The sequence below is a fragment of the Episyrphus balteatus genome, chromosome 4 (genome assembly GCF_945859705.1).
Source record: "Episyrphus balteatus chromosome 4, idEpiBalt1.1, whole genome shotgun sequence".
Classification (NCBI taxonomy): domain Eukaryota; kingdom Metazoa; phylum Arthropoda; class Insecta; order Diptera; family Syrphidae; genus Episyrphus; species Episyrphus balteatus.
This window is the reverse complement of record NC_079137.1, coordinates 9945457-9964634: the sequence shown is the minus strand read 5'-3', so window position 1 is coordinate 9964634 and position 19178 is coordinate 9945457. Positions and strand designations below refer to the sequence as shown.

The following is a 19178-nucleotide window of genomic DNA, read 5'->3' as shown; positions in this document are numbered from 1 at the left end:
ACATTTTTTGAAAGAATAAAATCAGTTTTTATAGCCACCGTTACAAATTTATTCATAATGTTTTACTCCACATAAAAACATAACCTCGAAAGCAGCCAATAACAATTTTCTGACTTCAGATTCGAGTTCAGCACATTAAAAACTACTAGAAAAGTATATTTTGGTTGTTGTGGCAAAAACCTTGTTGACCAGTGTATTTTTTCCCTTTAGGTTATTACCTTTCAAATAAGCAATAGAAGATTTTTGTATCTCCAATAGTTTATTTTTATTTTTAATTGAAATTTATGCCGCACTGCTAAAAATTTCAGGTGGAAGGAGAAAATGGAGTCACTTTTTCGTGGATGCTGCCATGATTCATCGATTTATAAAACGTTATCACGTCAAAAATTCAACCAAAAATAAAACAACTTTATAAAAAAAAAAACACTTCTTGAAAATAAATGATTTCAACTTTTATTTCATTAAAGCAGTCATAAGTTTCAAAAAAAATTCCTCTACATTTTCCACCTAAAAATACAAATTTCTCCAATAAAACACAAAGCAGCAATCATCAATGCCATCCCCCATAATATCCAAATCCATTTCAAATCGTCAACTTTCATAGCTCGTAGTTTCGAATCACTTGTAACATTTAACTTCTGAATTTTTCCAGCTTCAATCAACTCATAAAATGCTCTTTTTGTCCAAAATTCCATCAATCCTGCAGATTGTATTTGCAATAGAAGCCAATTTAATACATTTCGATAAATTGAATTTTCATTCATTGAAATAGAAGTTGGTGCACTTTTTAGCAGACACAATTCTTCAGACCAACGAAATAGTTGATAACCAAAGAATTTTCGTTGATTTTCATAAATCTTCCATTTGGCATTATTTGATGTGTAGGCATGCTTAGTATTGAGTGTATCTCGAATTTTTGTAAAATTATCAAGATTAACTATTCCTTCAAAAACATTTTGATATTTTTGCATAAATTCGGATCGGCGAAGAAATAGAAATTTTGTTTCACTTCTAAGTATGTAGACTTTTAAACCTGATGAAAGTAAGTCATCATAAGATTTTATCATCTTTTCCTTCGGTGGTTCAGTCATGAATGATTGAAGAAATGCATCGTATGTAGTGACCATTAAAATTCCCAGTAGAAATATTAGCGAATAGATAATTTTCTTACTGTACGAAGCCTTGGGAGCTTCAAATATTCCTTGTCCTATCATTCCACGAAAACAATCAATATTGAAAATCAAACCAGGTGTAAAGAAGAATTTCCAATGTATTTCTGAGAACTGATCAGTTGCAGCTTAAAAATTAGAAAGCATAACAAGTATTCCAATTGTAAGAAGAAAAGCTTTCCAATTGAATACATATACAAACACTTTAAAGATTGGTATATTCGGCTCAATGGGCAACATTACACACCAATCAAAAAAAATAAAAGGGTTTGAGTAATATTTAAATGCTGAATCTTGTAAAATAACCGGGTAAGCACCTGATATCTCAATTGTTCCATTTAACACGAGTTCATGAACTTCCCAAGGCGAAAGTGAAGTCTTGACATTTGAAGTATTTAACTTGGCATTGTGCTTCTTTACAAATGCATTGAATATGTTTCCCATATAACCACTAATTATTGTGTCACCTTTAGGATTTTTTGATAATATTACTCCTGGTTCTGCTCCTCCAAAGAGAATTGACAATATTTCACCATGAACGTCTCGCATTTGATTGGGAAATATATCAGCAGTTTGCTCTCGGTTCCAGGTGAATTCTTCAATTTGGAACTTTCCAAAATTGCTGTAGCTGAAGTAAGTCGATGAAATCCCGAAATCTTGAAAAACTGCTATAACATTCACCATACGATTTTTCCAACAAAAATTAAAAACGTTTTTCAGTTGTTGTTCCGAAGAATTCTCGAGTAGAAAAATAATTTTACAAAATCGAAAATGTTGTAAATGCTCAACAAGTCGTTGAAGAAATAAATCATTTGGCTCAAATTGTACTATTGTTAGAAGATTTTCATTAAATTGCCTTTTCAAGTAAAATGAAAAACCTTTCGATGACAAAATTACTGGAATTCCAAGTGAAGATGAAATATTTTTTATGAATTTGTCATTAAAATCAGCAAAGAAATGGTATTGGTTTGCTTTAAAAAGAAATACACTATCAAATTGTTCGACTTTGTTTAATTCTTTAATAAAAATCAAAAACTTTGTGCTGAATAATTCGGCTTCGATATTAAAAATGTTAACTGAGAAAACAGCCAGGATAATCACAAAACTGTTTTTAGAATTCATGATAAACTAAAGTGAATTTCGTATCCTCTATTACGCTGTACTGGAAAAACTTCTGTAACAAAAGTAGTTAGAAATCCAGTATTGTAATTTATCTTTGGCTCAAATCCTTAATGGATTTTAATTTCCTGTATTCGATTTCAATCGGGAACTCGCATGTCTACTTCCTTGAACAACAGGGTGTTATTATTTTTATTCCCATTCAAATTTCACAGTAATTGTACCTAATTAAATGGCTAAAAAATCTTTTTTTAAGAGCTTGAGTTCATTGAATAGACATTGTAGAATTATTATAGTCCTTTCATTGTTATGGAAGAAATGATTGAAAATGACTAACAACTTCTTTTTTTTCTATACTTTAAGGTCAAAGAGCAAAACAAATCATAGTTGTGCAGGTGGAATCACCCTATTTCATACAAAAAAAAAGGATATATAATTTCACCTTTACCCCAATTCATTAGCGTTTTGTTAACCAATTATTTTGATTTGGATCTTCAGCAATTATTTTTGCTGAGAAGTTATTTAATTCATTTGAGGATGTTTGGTTATGGTTTTCAAATTTGTCTATTTTATTAGCCATTCCCATTAACCCTCTGTTGGCACACGGGTGAGAATTTGGCAGGACAAAAATAAAAAGTTGTCACAAAAAAGTGTCTTTATAATGGTGAAAACACATTTTTTTGGAATTGTGAATACAATATTCGAATTTCTCGGAAAATTCTACATCAATTTCATATGTGATTCTCGATAAAATAGTGAGACCAAAAAAAGTTCTAGCGACATGAAAAAGTATAAACAAAATTCGCAAAAAAGAGGTGTGCCTACAAAGGGTTACATAATGATTTCACTATTATTTGATACTTCCTAACCAGTAATTGATCAAACTAATTGCGATAAATTACTTGAAAAGGTTTACAGAATGTATGTCGAAAGTTTAGCAAAAAAATATGGATTTAGTATTTTTTATGAATATGGGCCAATGTCAAAGTTGTATGAAATTCGGCAAATATTAAAAAAAAATGTATGCAGACATTTTGCATTGGATTTTTTTTTCAATGCAATAATATTTTTTTTATGCAAAATATTTTTATTTTGAAAATAAATAAATGCAAATATTTTTCAGTTGCAATACAAATTTTTTTTTAATGCAATTTTTTTAAAATTTTAAATGCATTTTTTTTTAACTGATATTTTTGCAACCCTTTCAACGGTACATTTTTTTTTTTTAATCTGAAACTACTTTTAACTTTTTATATTAAAGCAGTTATATAATTTTGCTATAAATAAAAATAAGTTTGAAAAACAATATTTTTTTGGCTTTGTATTAAAATATTTATTTATTTTATTTTTGTACCTTTTTTTTGAAAAATAAATATTTTCAAAAATAAAATATTTATTTTTTTATAATTTGATTTAACCCTCTACCGCATACCAACCCATATATGGTTTATCGATTTCATATCGATTTATTTCCGTTATATTGCACCAAATGTCAAAAAGAAAAATCTATAATAAAACTACGTCTATTTTTCTATAATAAATCGGTTTTTATTATCAGTAAGAGAGTCGTGATTCTGAAATAAATTCATTGTTTCAAGAGCATGTGTAAAGCGCAAATCAGTGAATAAAAGTGTGTACTTTTCCGGTGTTTTTTATAATAAACAAGTAAGTTGCATCCAATTAAAAATAAGTTTCATATGTATTTATTATACTTTTATATGCTTACGAAGTTTGTTTTTTATTTTTATAATAATTTTTGTCTTTTTTTGGCATTTTTCCAAAACACCATATATGGGTTATCATGCGTTGGCGACATACATGACTGATTTTTGTACGATTTATATTTTTTTTTGAAAAATGAATTCGAAGACTTTCTATAGAAAAAATAAGTGTGTAAATGCTATAACTCGTGATGGCTTTCGAAGTGATGATGATCTAGCTTCAGATTCTGGCTCTTTTGATGTTAAACAAGCCATCTCCGAGCACTTATATGCAAATTTTTAAAACCTACAATGTCACGAAAAAGAGGACGACCTTCAACTTTATCAGTTGATCAAAGCAGAGATGAAACAAAACAAAGGGGAGGGGGTTATACAAGTCACGGAAGTCCATCTCCATCTTTTCCCGAAACTTCAATTCACTCACAACAACCAAGGGCAAAAGTCGTTGAATTCAGTGCCAACTGGAAACATCGACCATATCCCTGAATGGCAAAAAAAAAAACACCAATATGTCAAATTTGTGGACTGAAAACGTACACAATGTGTAGAAAATGGAATGTGTTCTTCTGCTACAATGATAAAAGAAAGAGTTTGAATAAATTCCATGAATAAGAAAAGTCCATTGTAATAAAAACATACTTTACAAAACATACCTTGAATGCATACTAAACCATATATGGGTTATTAATTTTTTGTTGGAAATCACCTTGCTGCATACTAACCCATCTATGGTTTATGTTGTTTCCAAAAATTTATATATATGTAAAAAAATAAAACTTTTTATGTAATACCTCTTTTCAACCCCTAAAAAATTGTAAAAAAAATTTGTTATCACTTCGATCATAATTCATGCAGTAGAGGGTTAAGGTGTTGATTTTATTAATTGCTAATACCAATTTTACTTTTAATTTTTTTTTCAAAAAATTATTCATAAAAAATTATTTTTTTTTAAACTACAAAAGAAAAACATGATGTTCTTTTTTCCCTTGAAACAAGAGTTCGTGCTCGAGCGACCCAGTCGTGCATTTTATTTCGAATCGATTTAATTTAATTTAATACACAATGGTGCAGTGGTTAGTGAGATGAGTTTTAATCTTAGCCCAAAAACAAGAATGGTTGAGGGTTGTTAGTCAATTGAACTTGCTATTTCATACGGTCTAATTCTTCTATAAAAACTTGTTGAACTTTAAAAAAATCTTTTTCAACTAGGTATTAGGAACTTAAAAGCTACTTGATTACTTGATTTAGCCAACTATGTGTCCGATAGGAAATATTTAACCTAAATTTTTCATCGGCAGTGGTAAAGTTTAAAATCTTTTTAATTTCATCGTTATAAAAAATATTTGTATATCTTTTTTATAAGACTTAAATGCTTTTAATGACATGAAATTTTTACAATTTTATTCATGACTTTTTATGGTATTTTCGCATAAGCTTCTTTGATTTTTTTGGTCATAAACTCATAATCATATGCAAACAGTTAAGACACAGTTTAGAGTGTCATTTGCTGTTTTCAGCATGCAACAAAGTATATACTTTTGATTCCACGCAAGTGCAAATCCATGCAAGCTATAACAAAGTAATAATGTTTGGTTTTATTTGATTGAAGATAAGCGCATTTATTCGGTCAAAATAGTGGGTTATCCACTTTGTGTATAGTAGCAGGTGCAATATGAAGTAATTTTATTCCACATAAACTAGGTTTACTGTTTGTTGGTGGATTGAGTGAGACTAAAAAAAATTGCAACATTAAGATAGTTCATAAATTTAAGTTATTTATCGCTTTTTTAAAATCTTCATTTCTTCTTCTCGTCTTTACATTTTTATTTTTCTAGAGTAGAGAAGATAATCTATGACCATCGATAAAGATCTCAACCACTTTGCCTTCTTCATTTCTTTTATGGCTTTATTTGGTTTCATTGGCAAATGGAATATGATTATTATTAGCATGATTTTCGATGTGGATTGAAGAAACTAGGAAAAAGTACCCAAAACAAGTAAAATGAAATCCTAATTTTTTGGAACAAGTTGTTAAAGAAAATAAGAAGTCCAAATAAATAAATTCCAGTATTTTAAAAATCTTTGATAAAGATCTTGTTGTTATTAAATTTTTCCACCACATTAATATCAAGATTATCTATTCGAAATGATCTCGTATATTTTAACACCTTGACGGATTTCACAACAAAGACAAAAATTTATAATAAAAACAAATTTGTTAATTTAATAAAAATTTAAATTTTTAATTTAACAAGAAAAAAAATAAAAGCAAACTAACAATAGACATAAAAGTATTCTATTATATCAATTAGATTGTGCCAGGGGCGGATCCAGGATTTTTTTCTGGGGGGGGCACAAGGGACGGATTGGCAAAAAAAAAACAGCAATAACAGTTAGAAATAAAGTGAAGTACCATACGACTGACTAACAAGCAGAAAATTTTAACGACCCACAGTGGTCTAAAACCTGGCCAAAAATATTTAGGCACATTTCCCACATCAAATAGGTACCAAATGACCAAAAAGTTATTCGGAAGGAAAAATGTTCATTTTCTTGTTACAGTAAAAGCCAATTAAGTGCTAACCCTCTTACTCCTGGATTAGCCGGAAGAAAAAAAATATAAAAAATCAGAAAATGCACGTACAATCTGTGCTATATTAAAGTTAGTAATCTATTCTTTGTTTAATTTTTTGACTTAAGTTGTTTCACCAAATAGATTTTGAGAAATTAAGTTTTAAAGATGAAATTTTGAAAAAAAAAATGTTTACGTTTTTTAATTGATTTTGTATAAAATTTTGCAATATTATGGACATAATTATACCATTAGTTAATGACCTAGTAGTTTTTAGTCAAATACTAAAGACTTCATTCTAATAAATATTAAAGTTCCTAAGAATAACAAAAAAACTGAATCCTACTTTTTTGCCGGGAAACCCAGTTTTTTTTTTATTTGCATTAACCTTTTGTAACCCAAGGTCGTAAATTTAAAAATTAATAAGTCAATCGATTGGCCTTTATCTTTAATAAAACACGTATTTTTTAAAAATTCAATAAAGTCATTATTTACTTAGTTATTTCGATATTTTGGGAGTAAAAAAAAGTTTAAATAATTTATTTTTATATAAAAATTCAAAAATTCAAGCAAAAAACTATCTAATATTAATTTTTAGGCACTTTCCTAAAATCCAAAAATAAAACCCCGTGGGGTTTACTAACAAAAACTATTTTTTTTCTGAATTTCGTAGTTTTTATACAAATTTGCTTATTTTCAAAAAAAGCCCAACTTTCAACATTAACTGTCAATTAAAAACTATTGGTGCTATTTATTAGAAATTTGAAGTACTATTTCGATAAAGCAATACTTAAAGATTATAATATTAGAAGCTTCAAAAGAAAAAAAAATAGTTTGTAGAGCTTTTATGCAATCTTTTTCGGTTTGTTACAGAAATGTCACATGGCTACAAGGGGTTAAATTGTTTTATACCTCAAGAATATTGTGTTCAAATCGTAGGTCTCTTGGAGCCAAATTGACCAAGTTATAAGTATTTTAATACTACCCTCAGGAACGTTTTAGTCTTTTAGTCCAGAGTTCAAAACTTTAAATCGTTATTCCCACAACTAATGTTTTCAACGCCGGTGCTCCTCATAACTTCAAAACTACTGCACCGATTCTTTTGAAATTTGGAACACTATTATTTTTACATATTTTTAGAGGTATCCCTGGAGAAATTTTCTCAATAAAATAATATTTATAAAAATCTATAAGTAAGGGTCGCTTTTGAGGAGTTTTTTTTTTCAAGGGGTCTTTATTTTCGGGGTGCAAACTTGGGCAAACTTCTGAAATGCAAGTTTGTTCTACATATATTGCAGTTCTATAATGTATAGTTTATGCAATTTTGTGACGTGTTCCGCTATTTTAAAAACACTAATGTTGAAAAAAAAAACAACGAAAAAAGTGCAAATTTTTTTAACCCCTCTGTATGAAAAAATAGAGTTGCATATAGGTACAATTATTTTTTTTATATCATTCAATGTCATTCGATGTCCATATCAAAATTTTTCACCAAAATCACTTTGAAAATTCACTTTTTTTTAAATCGAAAAATCGTTTATTTATTTGTGAGGTGGAGCTTTTCATGGGAAAGGGATGAAACAATCAACAAAATTCGCATTTTCAGCCAGAAATAGACAAGAATTTTACTCAAGTTCTTTCTGTTATTATTCATATATTTTTAAAACTCTTATAGTTTGATTTCCTTTAAGTATGAACTTTAAGTTCTGGGGGGGGCACGTGCCCCCGTGCCCCCCCCCCTAAATCCGCCTATGGATTGTGCCATTAAATTTTATAGATCGTGCCAAATTGAAATTTTATTCCATTTTCTATTCAATAATTTTTTTTTTGAATAGTTAAGAATGTTTTAATTAAGAAAAGATATTTTAATGGTTTTAATGGAGACATAGTTTTTCAGTGTATCACATTTTTTTTTTGTTAAAAAACAAAAGAATTTAAACCAGATTGAATATATTTAATTTAATTCAATTTAAACGATTTTTTAAGTAAATATTTTTACAATAAAATAAGATTTGCGTCACGCTATTTGAATTATAAATATTCATTTGATGTTTTTTTTTTCATTAAAAAAAAAATGATAATTCTATTTGACTAACAAAACTAGAGATGAGCAAAAAATCACGACCTGTGATTTTTAACCTGTGATTGACAAATCACAATCACTACCTGTGAACAGTTCTCAAATAAACTGTGATTACCTTAACCGTGAATTGGGTATTTACTTTTCACTTTACAGTTCGCATTTCGCTCAAATAGAGCATTTACCCCGAATGTCATTTTCGACAAGTTCGTTTAGGATATGGCGTGATCTCATAGATCAATCATAAAAAAGATCTCTATGTTTTAAGTTTACACTTTACACTAGAAGTGAGGCAAAAATGTTTGTCAAAAGTAAATGTCACAGGTCAAAAGTCATTTTCAATGCGTTTTCGTGAATTCCGCGGAAAATAATTCACGTTTACACTTGACCTGTAGCAAAAAGTTATTTTTTCCAAAATCACAGGTCAAAAGTCATTTTTAATACGTTTTCGTGAATTCCGCGGAAAATAATTCACGTTTACACTTGACCTGTAGCAAAAAGTTATTTTTTTTCAAAATCACAGGTCAAAAGTCATTTTCAATGCGTTTTCGTGAATTCCGCGGAAAATAATTCACGTTTACACTTGACCTGTAGCAAAAAGGTATTTTTTCCAAAATTACAGGTCAAAAGTCATTTTCAATGCGTTTTCGCAACAGTTACTGTGTAAACGTGAATTGTTTTTACCGGAATTTACACAAGTGCATTGGCAATTATAACCTGTGATTTTTCCCAAAACAACTTTTAAACAGTTCTTGTTCTTGTGTAAACGTGAATTCACTTCACAAATGCTTTGGAATTATTTTTAACCTGTGATTTTCCCAAAACAACTTTTGCAATAGTTCTTTTGTGAACGTGAATGTTTTGACCGGAATTCACGCAAATGTTTAGGATTTTTTTAAACCCGTGATTTTGTTCAAAATAATTTTTGCACCAATTCTTATGTAAACGTTAGTTATTTAAAGCGGAATTCACGAAAATGCATTGAAAATTATTTTTGACCTTTGATTGGAAAAAATAACTTTTGCAACAGTTCTTGTGCAAACGTGAACTGTTTTTATCGGAATTTACACAAGTGCATTGGAAATTATAACCTGTGATTTTTACCAAAACAACTTTTCAATAGTTCTTATGTAAACGTGAATTGGTTTGACAGGAATTCACTTCACAAATGCTTTGGAATTATTTTTAACCTGTGATTTTTCCCAAAACAACTTTTGCAATAGTTCTTTTGTAAACGTGAATTGGTTTGACAGGAATTCACTTCACAAATGCTTTGAAATTATTTTAAACCTGTGATTTTTCCCAAAACAACTTTTGCAACAGGTCAAGTGTATAGGTGAATTATTTTAAGCAGAGTTCGAAAATGCATTGAAAATGACTTTTATTTTGGCCAAAACAACTATTTGCAACAGTGTAAAAGTGAATTATTTTAGCCGGAATTCACGCAGATGCATTGAAAATTACTTTTAACCTGTGATTTTGGATAAAACAATTTTTTGCAACGTGAATTGTTTTTACCGAAATTCACGCACGTTCGGTAAAATAATTGTTTTGTTAACCCCTTACAATAACGTATGGCTCCAGAAGAATCACGGTTTGCACCCGAATATTTGCTGTGAAATCGCAGGTTGCCCTGATTAGAATAAGGGGTTTAAAAGTTACTTTTCTCGTGAAATAATAAATTTCTTCCGTAAAATCAAGAGTCGCCTAGACAAAATAATGTTTTCCCCAGTATAATCACTAATGGCTTTGGTAAATCGCGGATCTGTTTGCTTAAACCAGTTTTCCTTGTAAAATCAGCTCCATTGCTTCAAATATACTCGTATTTGAGCTTCAATAGTACTTCCTACGTAAGTATCGTACGAAAATACAAACGTTAAAAATGCTACGTTTTTTTTTTTTTTTTTTTTTTTTTTTTTGGGATTTTCATAAAAAAAAATTGAAATCACGGTTAAAAATCACAGGTTAGAATCACCGTGAATTAAAAATCACAGTCACAGGTATACCTGTGATTTAAAAATCACGACTTACCTCATCTCTAAACAAAACTGTATTAAAATACATTTGAACGTTTATGCTAAATTATCTGCAATTCAGAGTTTTTTTTTCAATATCTGTTGATCACCCAAATAAGGCCAACGTACCTATATTAACAAAGTTGTGAATCTCCGGGTTATTAAAATTTGACACTCAAGGAGGTCTGTGTATGGAGAAAATATTGATGAGAATTTCTAATTTATTAAAGATTGTTATATTTAATCTGACAAGTATTTGGCAATACATTTGGATTATTTTTTGGTAAATGATTAATTCAAATTTTTATGCAAAAACAAAAAAAATCTAAGACATTTTTATTAGTCGGCAATTATTTTAAGGCACTTTAAACAACTTGGGGTGTGAAACTAGAAGCAGGTACATATTTTCATTGTAACGGGTGTGACACAGTTACTTCATTTTTTTTTTTGCATAATATTAGCTTCAACACCTTATGTTGGGCGCCAATTTGTTACACTTTTTCCGACGATATTAAACAAAAAACATTCAGTTATAAAATGTATATTTTTAAAATTACATTTTGCTAACCTGTCTTTCAACGTCACAAGCTCTTAAGATAAGATGTAACGGGTGTGACGTTAGAAATTCGATTCAGTCTGCTTCGGTGACTTTTAGAAGCCTTTAATTTGGGATTTTGTTTTTCCGAAAAAATGAGTTAAGCTGTGGATATCATATTCAATATGAAAAATTAATCCATTTCGTTTCCAGTAAGCATTATGTTTGAAGGAATTTTTTAAAAAACTTCGTTTTTTTTAAATATTTATGCGTTATATTTTTTTAACGGGTGTTAAAAAATATATTTTTATAATATCAAACCATTAAAGAATAAAATGCACAACTGCTTTTATCTTATAAAGGTTTCAATGAAATTAGGGAAAATTATGATTTGATTTTATTAAAGCATAGGTATTTCTGAAAATGTTAAAAAAAAAATACATAACATCTGTTTTTATAATTATTAAAAAATGTTTTTTAATGGTAATTCACAAAACAAAATATACCATCCGATTTCTTGTATGAAAAGAAAATTTTAGAAACAAAAATTTGAAAATCGTTACAGTTGTTTTTTAAAATAATAATAAAAATTTTCTTACATTAAAAAAAAAAAACAGTACCAAATTCTTAGAGTCCTTAAGTTGGCCTATCAGCATATTTCGTTTGATCCATTACTTTTGGGACACCCTGTATTTCAATAACCCGTTTTCAAAAAAATTGATTTTTCAAACAAAAATTATTTGAAATATTTCTTAAAAATCCAAAAATGGGTTTCTTGAAAATTTTCTAAAATGTAAATATTACGGTTACTTAAACGCTTTTGTATAAAAACTTTCGTTGAAATCGGGTTAGTCTTTTAAGAGAAATTCAGAAATTAAAAAAAAAAAAAAAAAAAACGTTCTATGGCAGGTACCGTTCATAAAATATTTTTTTATTTCAAAAGTTGGGTCTTATCTGTAATATTACGTACAAAAATTTATTAAAAATCGTTAGAACCGTTTTTGAAAAAAATTTACTTTTCTTTTCGGTTATAAATGACAGGTAGGTACCCGTTTGTTTTGGTCTTAGATTGGCAATTTTAAAAATTTTCTATCAATTTTTTAAAGTTTAACGAAAGTTTTTACTAAAATACTTCAAAACTACCTATAATTTATTGATATTTTGTATGAAAACATTGAAAATTAATTCGGTACGGGTGAAAATATTGATAGAAACCTAAACTTTGGGATTCACTTTTTTTTTTGTGTATTCATTAAGAAACTTTTGACTTTGTATAATTATTTTAATTTATTAAAAGTCAGCAGTTGTTTAGCATAAAGAACGAAATACAAAATAGAACTAAAAACCTCTTATTTTTATTTTATTTTTTTTTCCAGTTTAAAAATTGTTTCAAAGCTTATTTTAGTATTTTTGTATAACGAATTTGTCACCTATTTGAATTTACAAATATTTATAACTTTTAAATTGTAGGTACTATTGGAAGAGATTCCTGTGGCACAATTTTCACGATTCACTCAAAATTGTATCAAAATACTACCTGCTTTGGCTATCTCATTAACCACTCTCGTCGTGTTCCTTAAATCTCACCCCAGCTACGATTTTAATTGCATTTCTAATGAAAAGTAATAGTATGTAATAATAACTTAACTAAATTTCTAAGGTAAATAATTAATTGCTCGTAAATTAGAAAATTGGTGGTCATCAAGTAGAGCTTTTCAATTATGTGTTTATGAATCTAGTGGAATATACGAATTATTTATTTCCATTAGGAATTCAAACATGAACTTTTAAATGTCTACTAGGCTGGGTCACAAATGTATGGAGAAATTTTTTTTGCTGATTTTTTTACGGGCACAGTAATGAAAAGGTGCTAAACTGTAAATAGAACAGTAATATAAAGTTTGGTTATAATCAGACTTTATCTTCTACCTCCGGTTGCCCAACCAAGTTCTCTATGAACTTTGGTCCTACACCCTTAGGAAACAACTCAGGCAGTTTTAGAACCATTCTAACTTTTGTTTCAATAATGTCAAACATTTCAAACTCGTTTTATTTTTTAACATAGTCCAAATCAAGATTTTCAAAAACTTTCAGCTACGTAGGATTAGTAGTTTCTGAGAAAAAGGCTTTCAAAAATCGCAAAAAGAGTAGCTGATTTACTCACTAACATACTAACTAACAAATGATAAAAATTATGGCAAACTTCTAGTTTTCATAGAAACTTGTTATGGTCATGGATCTTGAAGTACATACAAAGAAAAAAAAATCGAAAAATTGAGATTTTGCATTCAGGGGGCGTGGTAACCGCTCATTTTGGTAGAATTAATATCAATTATTAAAAAGTATACTTCTGAATACCCTTAAATCTTGAAACTTGGTAGAATTGTAGTTAATGCAAAGGAAAAATATTCAAACTTCAGATTTTCTGCCTTGGAGGCGTGGTATTGCCTTAAAAATAATAAAAGAAGTATAATATACTTAGTATACAGGGTGTCCCACAGTCACCGCCCCAAATGAAAACCATGGATTCCTGAGGTCATTTTAAGTCGAAAAACTTAAGAGGTAATTTTCTCGTTTTCGTCCCGTTTTCGAGTTACTACGGTTTTTATGATTTTTGCTCTCTTGTCCTTTAACTGGCCTTATCTTTGCCAAACTACGTTTGATTTGAAAGATTTCGTTAATGTGTGTTAATTTTTTGTGCTTTTTATTAAACCCCAGTTTATTTTCATAAAAAAATAGGTTTTATTTCATAAAAAAGGCTACTGAAAGTAATTAAAAAAAAATAAACAAACTGAGTGAATTAAAAAAAAAAATAATTTTTCAATACAAAATTAATTTAAATGAATTAAAACTTTTTCTGAGCTTTATCTATTTGTTCTTTTCTTAACCACAGTTGCTCAGAAAAAGTTTTTAATTCATTTAAATTAATTTTTTATTTAAAAATTATTTTTTTTTTCATTCACTCAGTTTGTTTATTTTTTTTTTAATTACTTTTTTATGAAATAAAACTTATTTTTTTTATGAAAATAAACTGGGCTTTAATAAAAAGCACAAAAAATTTATACTCATTAACGTGTTTTTTTGACTTAAATGATATGAAAGTGTAAAAAACAACTTAAAAAACGAAGAAAATTGTGTTTGATGCTGAATTGTGGAGAAACGGTAGTCCGCAGAAATAAAAGTTTTGAGACAAACTTAAATTGCAATAAATTCTTGATTGGTTGCAACAAAAATCTTTCGATTAAAACGTAGTTTGACAAAGATAAGGCCAGTTAAAGGACAAAAGAGAAAAAATCATAAAAACCGTGGTAACTCGAAAACGGGACGAAAACGAGAAAATCACCTCTTAAGTTTTTCGACTTAAAATGACCTCAGGAATCCATGGTTTTTATTTGGGGCGGTGTTTGTGGGACACCCTGTATAATGTTTCATAAAATAATTAACAAGTCTTAGAAAAATGTAGTTTTGGTTTTTTTTTAATTTCTCAAAAACGACAAAACATTTTTGCATCTGGTTTTCTGTTTTTGCTTGAAAACAAATAAGATCATTGATTTTTGAAAACTTAAATAGTACTTAATCACATAAAATTTTGAAAAAAAATTAGTTCGCAAATTAAAATTTTTTTTTTTCAAAATTTTGATTTTGAAAATTAATTTTTCAAAAATTGTTTTATAAAACAGCTTTATTTGAAATAAAAATAAAAAAGAGATTTTGGGCTCAACAAAAAGGTATTTTTTTTTTTTTTTTTTTTTTTTTTTCACTTCAGATTCTTTGATGTAGTCAGCTTAGAGCAAGCTGTATACTACTATCAGAGGGTTCATCATTAGTGCATGTGTTAGTAGTTAGTAGGACAAAAACAATCAAATACTATCCACATGCACAATATACAATTAATATTAGCAAAAAATGATATACTAACATAAATACAATTTAAAAATCTAACTAAAACATTAACTGACAATCACGTCTGTGGAGCACTGGTTCGAAATAAAGTTTTTAATTTCATCTTGCTCATATTAAAGTCAATATCGTTTAAATTATAAAGTTTGCTCATTCGGTTAAGAGGCTCGTTTATACCATAGTTTGTTCTATGAAAGTCAATATGTAAGAGTTCAAATCTTCGTAGGTGGTGAGATCCTCCCGGATAGTTAAAGCCAAGGCAACCTAATAAGTCAGGAGCGTCAATTTGGCCATTAATTAATTGATGAAAGAATATAATATCGTTATTAACACGTCTTTGTTGCAAAGTTTGCATGTTTAAAAGTTGAATCCGCTGATCGTAAGGTGGTAAGTTGTAAGGATCTGTCCAAGGTAGACCCTTCAGAGCAAAGCGTATGAAATTATGTTGGATTGATTCTATACGATTCTTATGAACCTCATAAAATGGACTCCATACTTGGGAAGCGTACTCGAGGTGGGGTCGAACGTAGCAGTTGTATAGAGAAAGTGTGACAAATGGATCGTCAAACTCCTTTGCCCAGCGTTTTACAAATCCAAGCATTGAGCTCGCTTTGTTTACTATGAGATTAATGTGTTCGGTGAATTCTAAGTTTGAACTGAATTGGACACCCAAGTCTTTAAAACTAAATACTCGACAGAGCTTGTGTTGCGATATACAATAATCGAAGGCATTCGGGACTCGTTTTCGAGAGAAAGTAATTGTTTGGCATTTGACTGGGTTGAGAGAGAGACTGTTTTTCCCACACCAAACACTAAAACTGTCAATGTCAGCTTGTAGAAGGATCCGGTCATGGTTGTTTTTTATTGTCTTAAAAATCTTCATATCATCGGCAAATATGAGAATTTCACTTGAATTTATGCATGAAGTTACATCATTTATAGCAAGTATAAAAAGAAATGGACCCAGATGGCTTCCCTGGGGTACACCTGAGCGAGCAATAAAGGGGTCAGAAAGACAGTTCCTGAATTTAACTTGATAGGATCTTTTCTCTAGGTATGATTCTATCCAGGCTATAAAAAAAGGCGGAAAACCAAAAGCTTTTAGCTTGAAAGAAATAATTTTATGATTTAATTGATCAAATGCTTTAGAAAAATCAGTGTATATGCAATCTACTTCACTTCCTTTTTCTAAAGCATTTGAACATTTATGTAAAAAGGTAAGAAGATTAGTTACAGTTGATTTTTTCCTCATAAAACCATGCTGTTGTTCACATACTAGATTCTTGCTGAAAAATGCAACACTCTCACAAACAACTTGTTCAAAAATCTTCGGAATACACGATAGTTTTGAAATAGGTCTGTAATTCTTTATATCTGTCTTATCACCCTTCTTGAAAATTGGAATTAGAAATGATGATTTCCAAATGATGGGAAATTTTCCAGATTTGATGGAAAGTTCAAACAAATACGTAAGGGGCTTAGATAACGAGTTTCTACAGTTTTTCAATAATATTGGAGGAACACCATCTGGTCCAACTGAACAATCGTCATTCAACGATGAAAGAATTTCTAAAACAGTACTTTCTAGTAAAGGGATATTGTTACAACACGTTTGGGAATAGCTTTGTAGATTTCTAAAAAATGTTTCGTCAATGTCAAAAGCTTCATCAACAAAAGATTTACGGAAATTTGTCGCAAAAGCATTGCAAATATCAAAGGTTTTTTGCATTGGGACGTTTTCATAAATAAAGTTTGCAGGGTAGCCATCTGAGTTTTTCTTTGAGTTAACGAGTTTCCAAAAAGACTTAGGATCCTTTTTTAAGCTATTTCCTTTTTCTGTCAAATAATTGGTGTAAAGTGTTTTTGAAAGAGATTTAAATTCTTCAAACAGAGCGCTATAAGAGGCGTAATCAGTTAGAGATAAGGTTTTTAAGTAAGTTTTCCATGCTTTATTTCGTTTATTTCGTAACGATTTCAGTTCTTTTGTGTACCAAGATTGATTTAAATTCGTGTTTTTCATTTTTTTCATGGAAAGAGTATTAATAAGACAATTGTTAAGAATACTATAGAAACTGTTAACAGCTTCATCAATATTAGACATAGACAATACGTCAGATATTCCAGACCTATATAAGTTTTCGGATAGCAACTCAAAATTTGCTTTTCTGAAATCAAAAAAATAGGAGCAATCGAAGTCATTACTGTTTTCAGTAACATGACTGCTACAGTCAAAAAAGATTTCCAAAGGTGGATGGTAATTATCTATATTAGTAATTCCAATTCTAGACTCTAGAACAAGAGTACTAATAGCGTCAGAGGAAAATACCAAATCGAGAATTCGATTTTTAAAGTTTTTAATACAGCTTATTTGCTGTAAGTCAGAATAACTAATTTTATCAAGAAGAGCCAGTTCATTTTGAGAAGAAGTTAACGAAGCTTCTTGGTAAGTCTCGTCTTCGGAAGGAATCCATTCTATGTGTGGTAAGTTGAAATCTCCCACAAGTAATATATTGCTGTTGGGGCAAACCAGGTCAAGTACGAAGTCTAAAGCAAAGGAAAGTTCGACATAAACGGATGCTGAACTTTTTGGAGGAATGTAGGCGTTTAGAATATAAACAAAATTATTTTCTACAGTAAGTTTTACACAAATTAGATCAATTGATAGTTTAAAAGGGAATGAAACAGAAGAAGAAGCAAATTTATTATGTACAGCTATTAAGACACCTCCCCCCAATTCCCTTGAGTTTCCAACATGACGATCCTTTCTATAAACTAAGAACTCTTGGGAAAAAAGTTCCGTGTCCAAAAAACTTGGGTTTAACCAGGTTTCTGTCAGAGCAAAAATATCATGTGGGAATGTTTGAGAATTGACGAAAATGTCAGCGGTTTTGCTACGAAGCCCTCTTACGTTTTGGTAGAAGAGGGTAATCCTACTGAGTTTTTTGATGGGAGAGCATTAGGCACATATAATAACATGTTGTTGTAGGTATAACGGTTGATTTTTAATAATATTTTTTCCTAATTAAATCATTTTTTTAGAAAATTGCCCCTCTTGGATAAACGGGGGCGAATATTAACCCCCTCCAAAACGATTTTTTTTCTTGTCCAGACCCAACCTACACGCTTAAGCTTTTTGGCACATCCCCTTAAATAAGCTTGTATAAGAAATGAGATAATAATAAATTAAGCAAAGCGTATGTGGTTTTTAGGCAAAAATCAGCTTTTTTCAAAAATGAAACCACAATCCGGAGGCACTTAGGCTTAAAATAATGAAATGAAATTTTACTTATAAGCTAACCGAACCATTTAGCACCTTTTAATCGCTGAGCCTTTTTGAAAATCCAAAAAATTGTATTTTGACCCACCCTAATGTCTACCTGGTTTGGTTGAAGTTTTTGCCGTGTTCAGTTCTGTTTAGGTGAGATTCGCCCACGAAATATTAGATGGCGCTCAGTTCAACTTCCTTTTGAACAATTCAATACCCCATATAATATCCCAAATAATTTCCCATTTTACCCCCACAAACCTATTTCCTTTCTACTAAAATGCAACTCGTTCACTTTTGTAAAACTCATCTCAGAGGTAAGACATACTCAATAAAGAATCTTATTATTCAACCCAACACTTACTCATTTTATTCAATTGATTTTTTCTTCCTGAACCACCCCAACATTTGGTCCAAACGAGCCGGATAATTTCTGTCCTTGAAATTATATGAAATAATCAAGCTGAATTCGACTTAAATCAACCCATAAGACAACCCATCCCAAAAAGCTGAATAAAAATCTTTAAGATTTTAAAGATAATGTTGGATTTCATCTCAACATTCAAAATTCCCATCGTATCATTCATCACCAATTCGCTATCATTCATCAAATCATCTCAATTTCCCGCATACACACATATATCGTATTGGATGTTATATACAAGATCATCATACACCAAACATACACAAATGACTAAACCCTAACCTACCACAAGAATTGCTAAAAAACTTCCCTCAGAAGCTTTCATCATCACATCACACAAAAAGAGAAAATTCATCATAAAAACAACACACATCATCT

At 29.7% G+C, this 19178-nt stretch overlaps 1 protein-coding gene across 1 annotated transcript; it reads right to left on the bottom strand.

The window, feature by feature from the left end:
* Positions 1-494: 494 nt before the first annotated feature.
* LOC129918156 (uncharacterized) lies at positions 495-18744 on the bottom strand. The gene is made up of 4 exons (XM_055998526.1): positions 18741-18744; positions 16369-16695; positions 1487-1996; positions 495-1297 (listed from the first exon to the last, which is right to left on the bottom strand). The coding sequence occupies exons 1-4, from the start codon at positions 18742-18744 to the stop codon at positions 495-497; spliced, it is 1644 nt and encodes a 547-aa protein (XP_055854501.1).
* Positions 18745-19178: the final 434 nt, after the last annotated feature.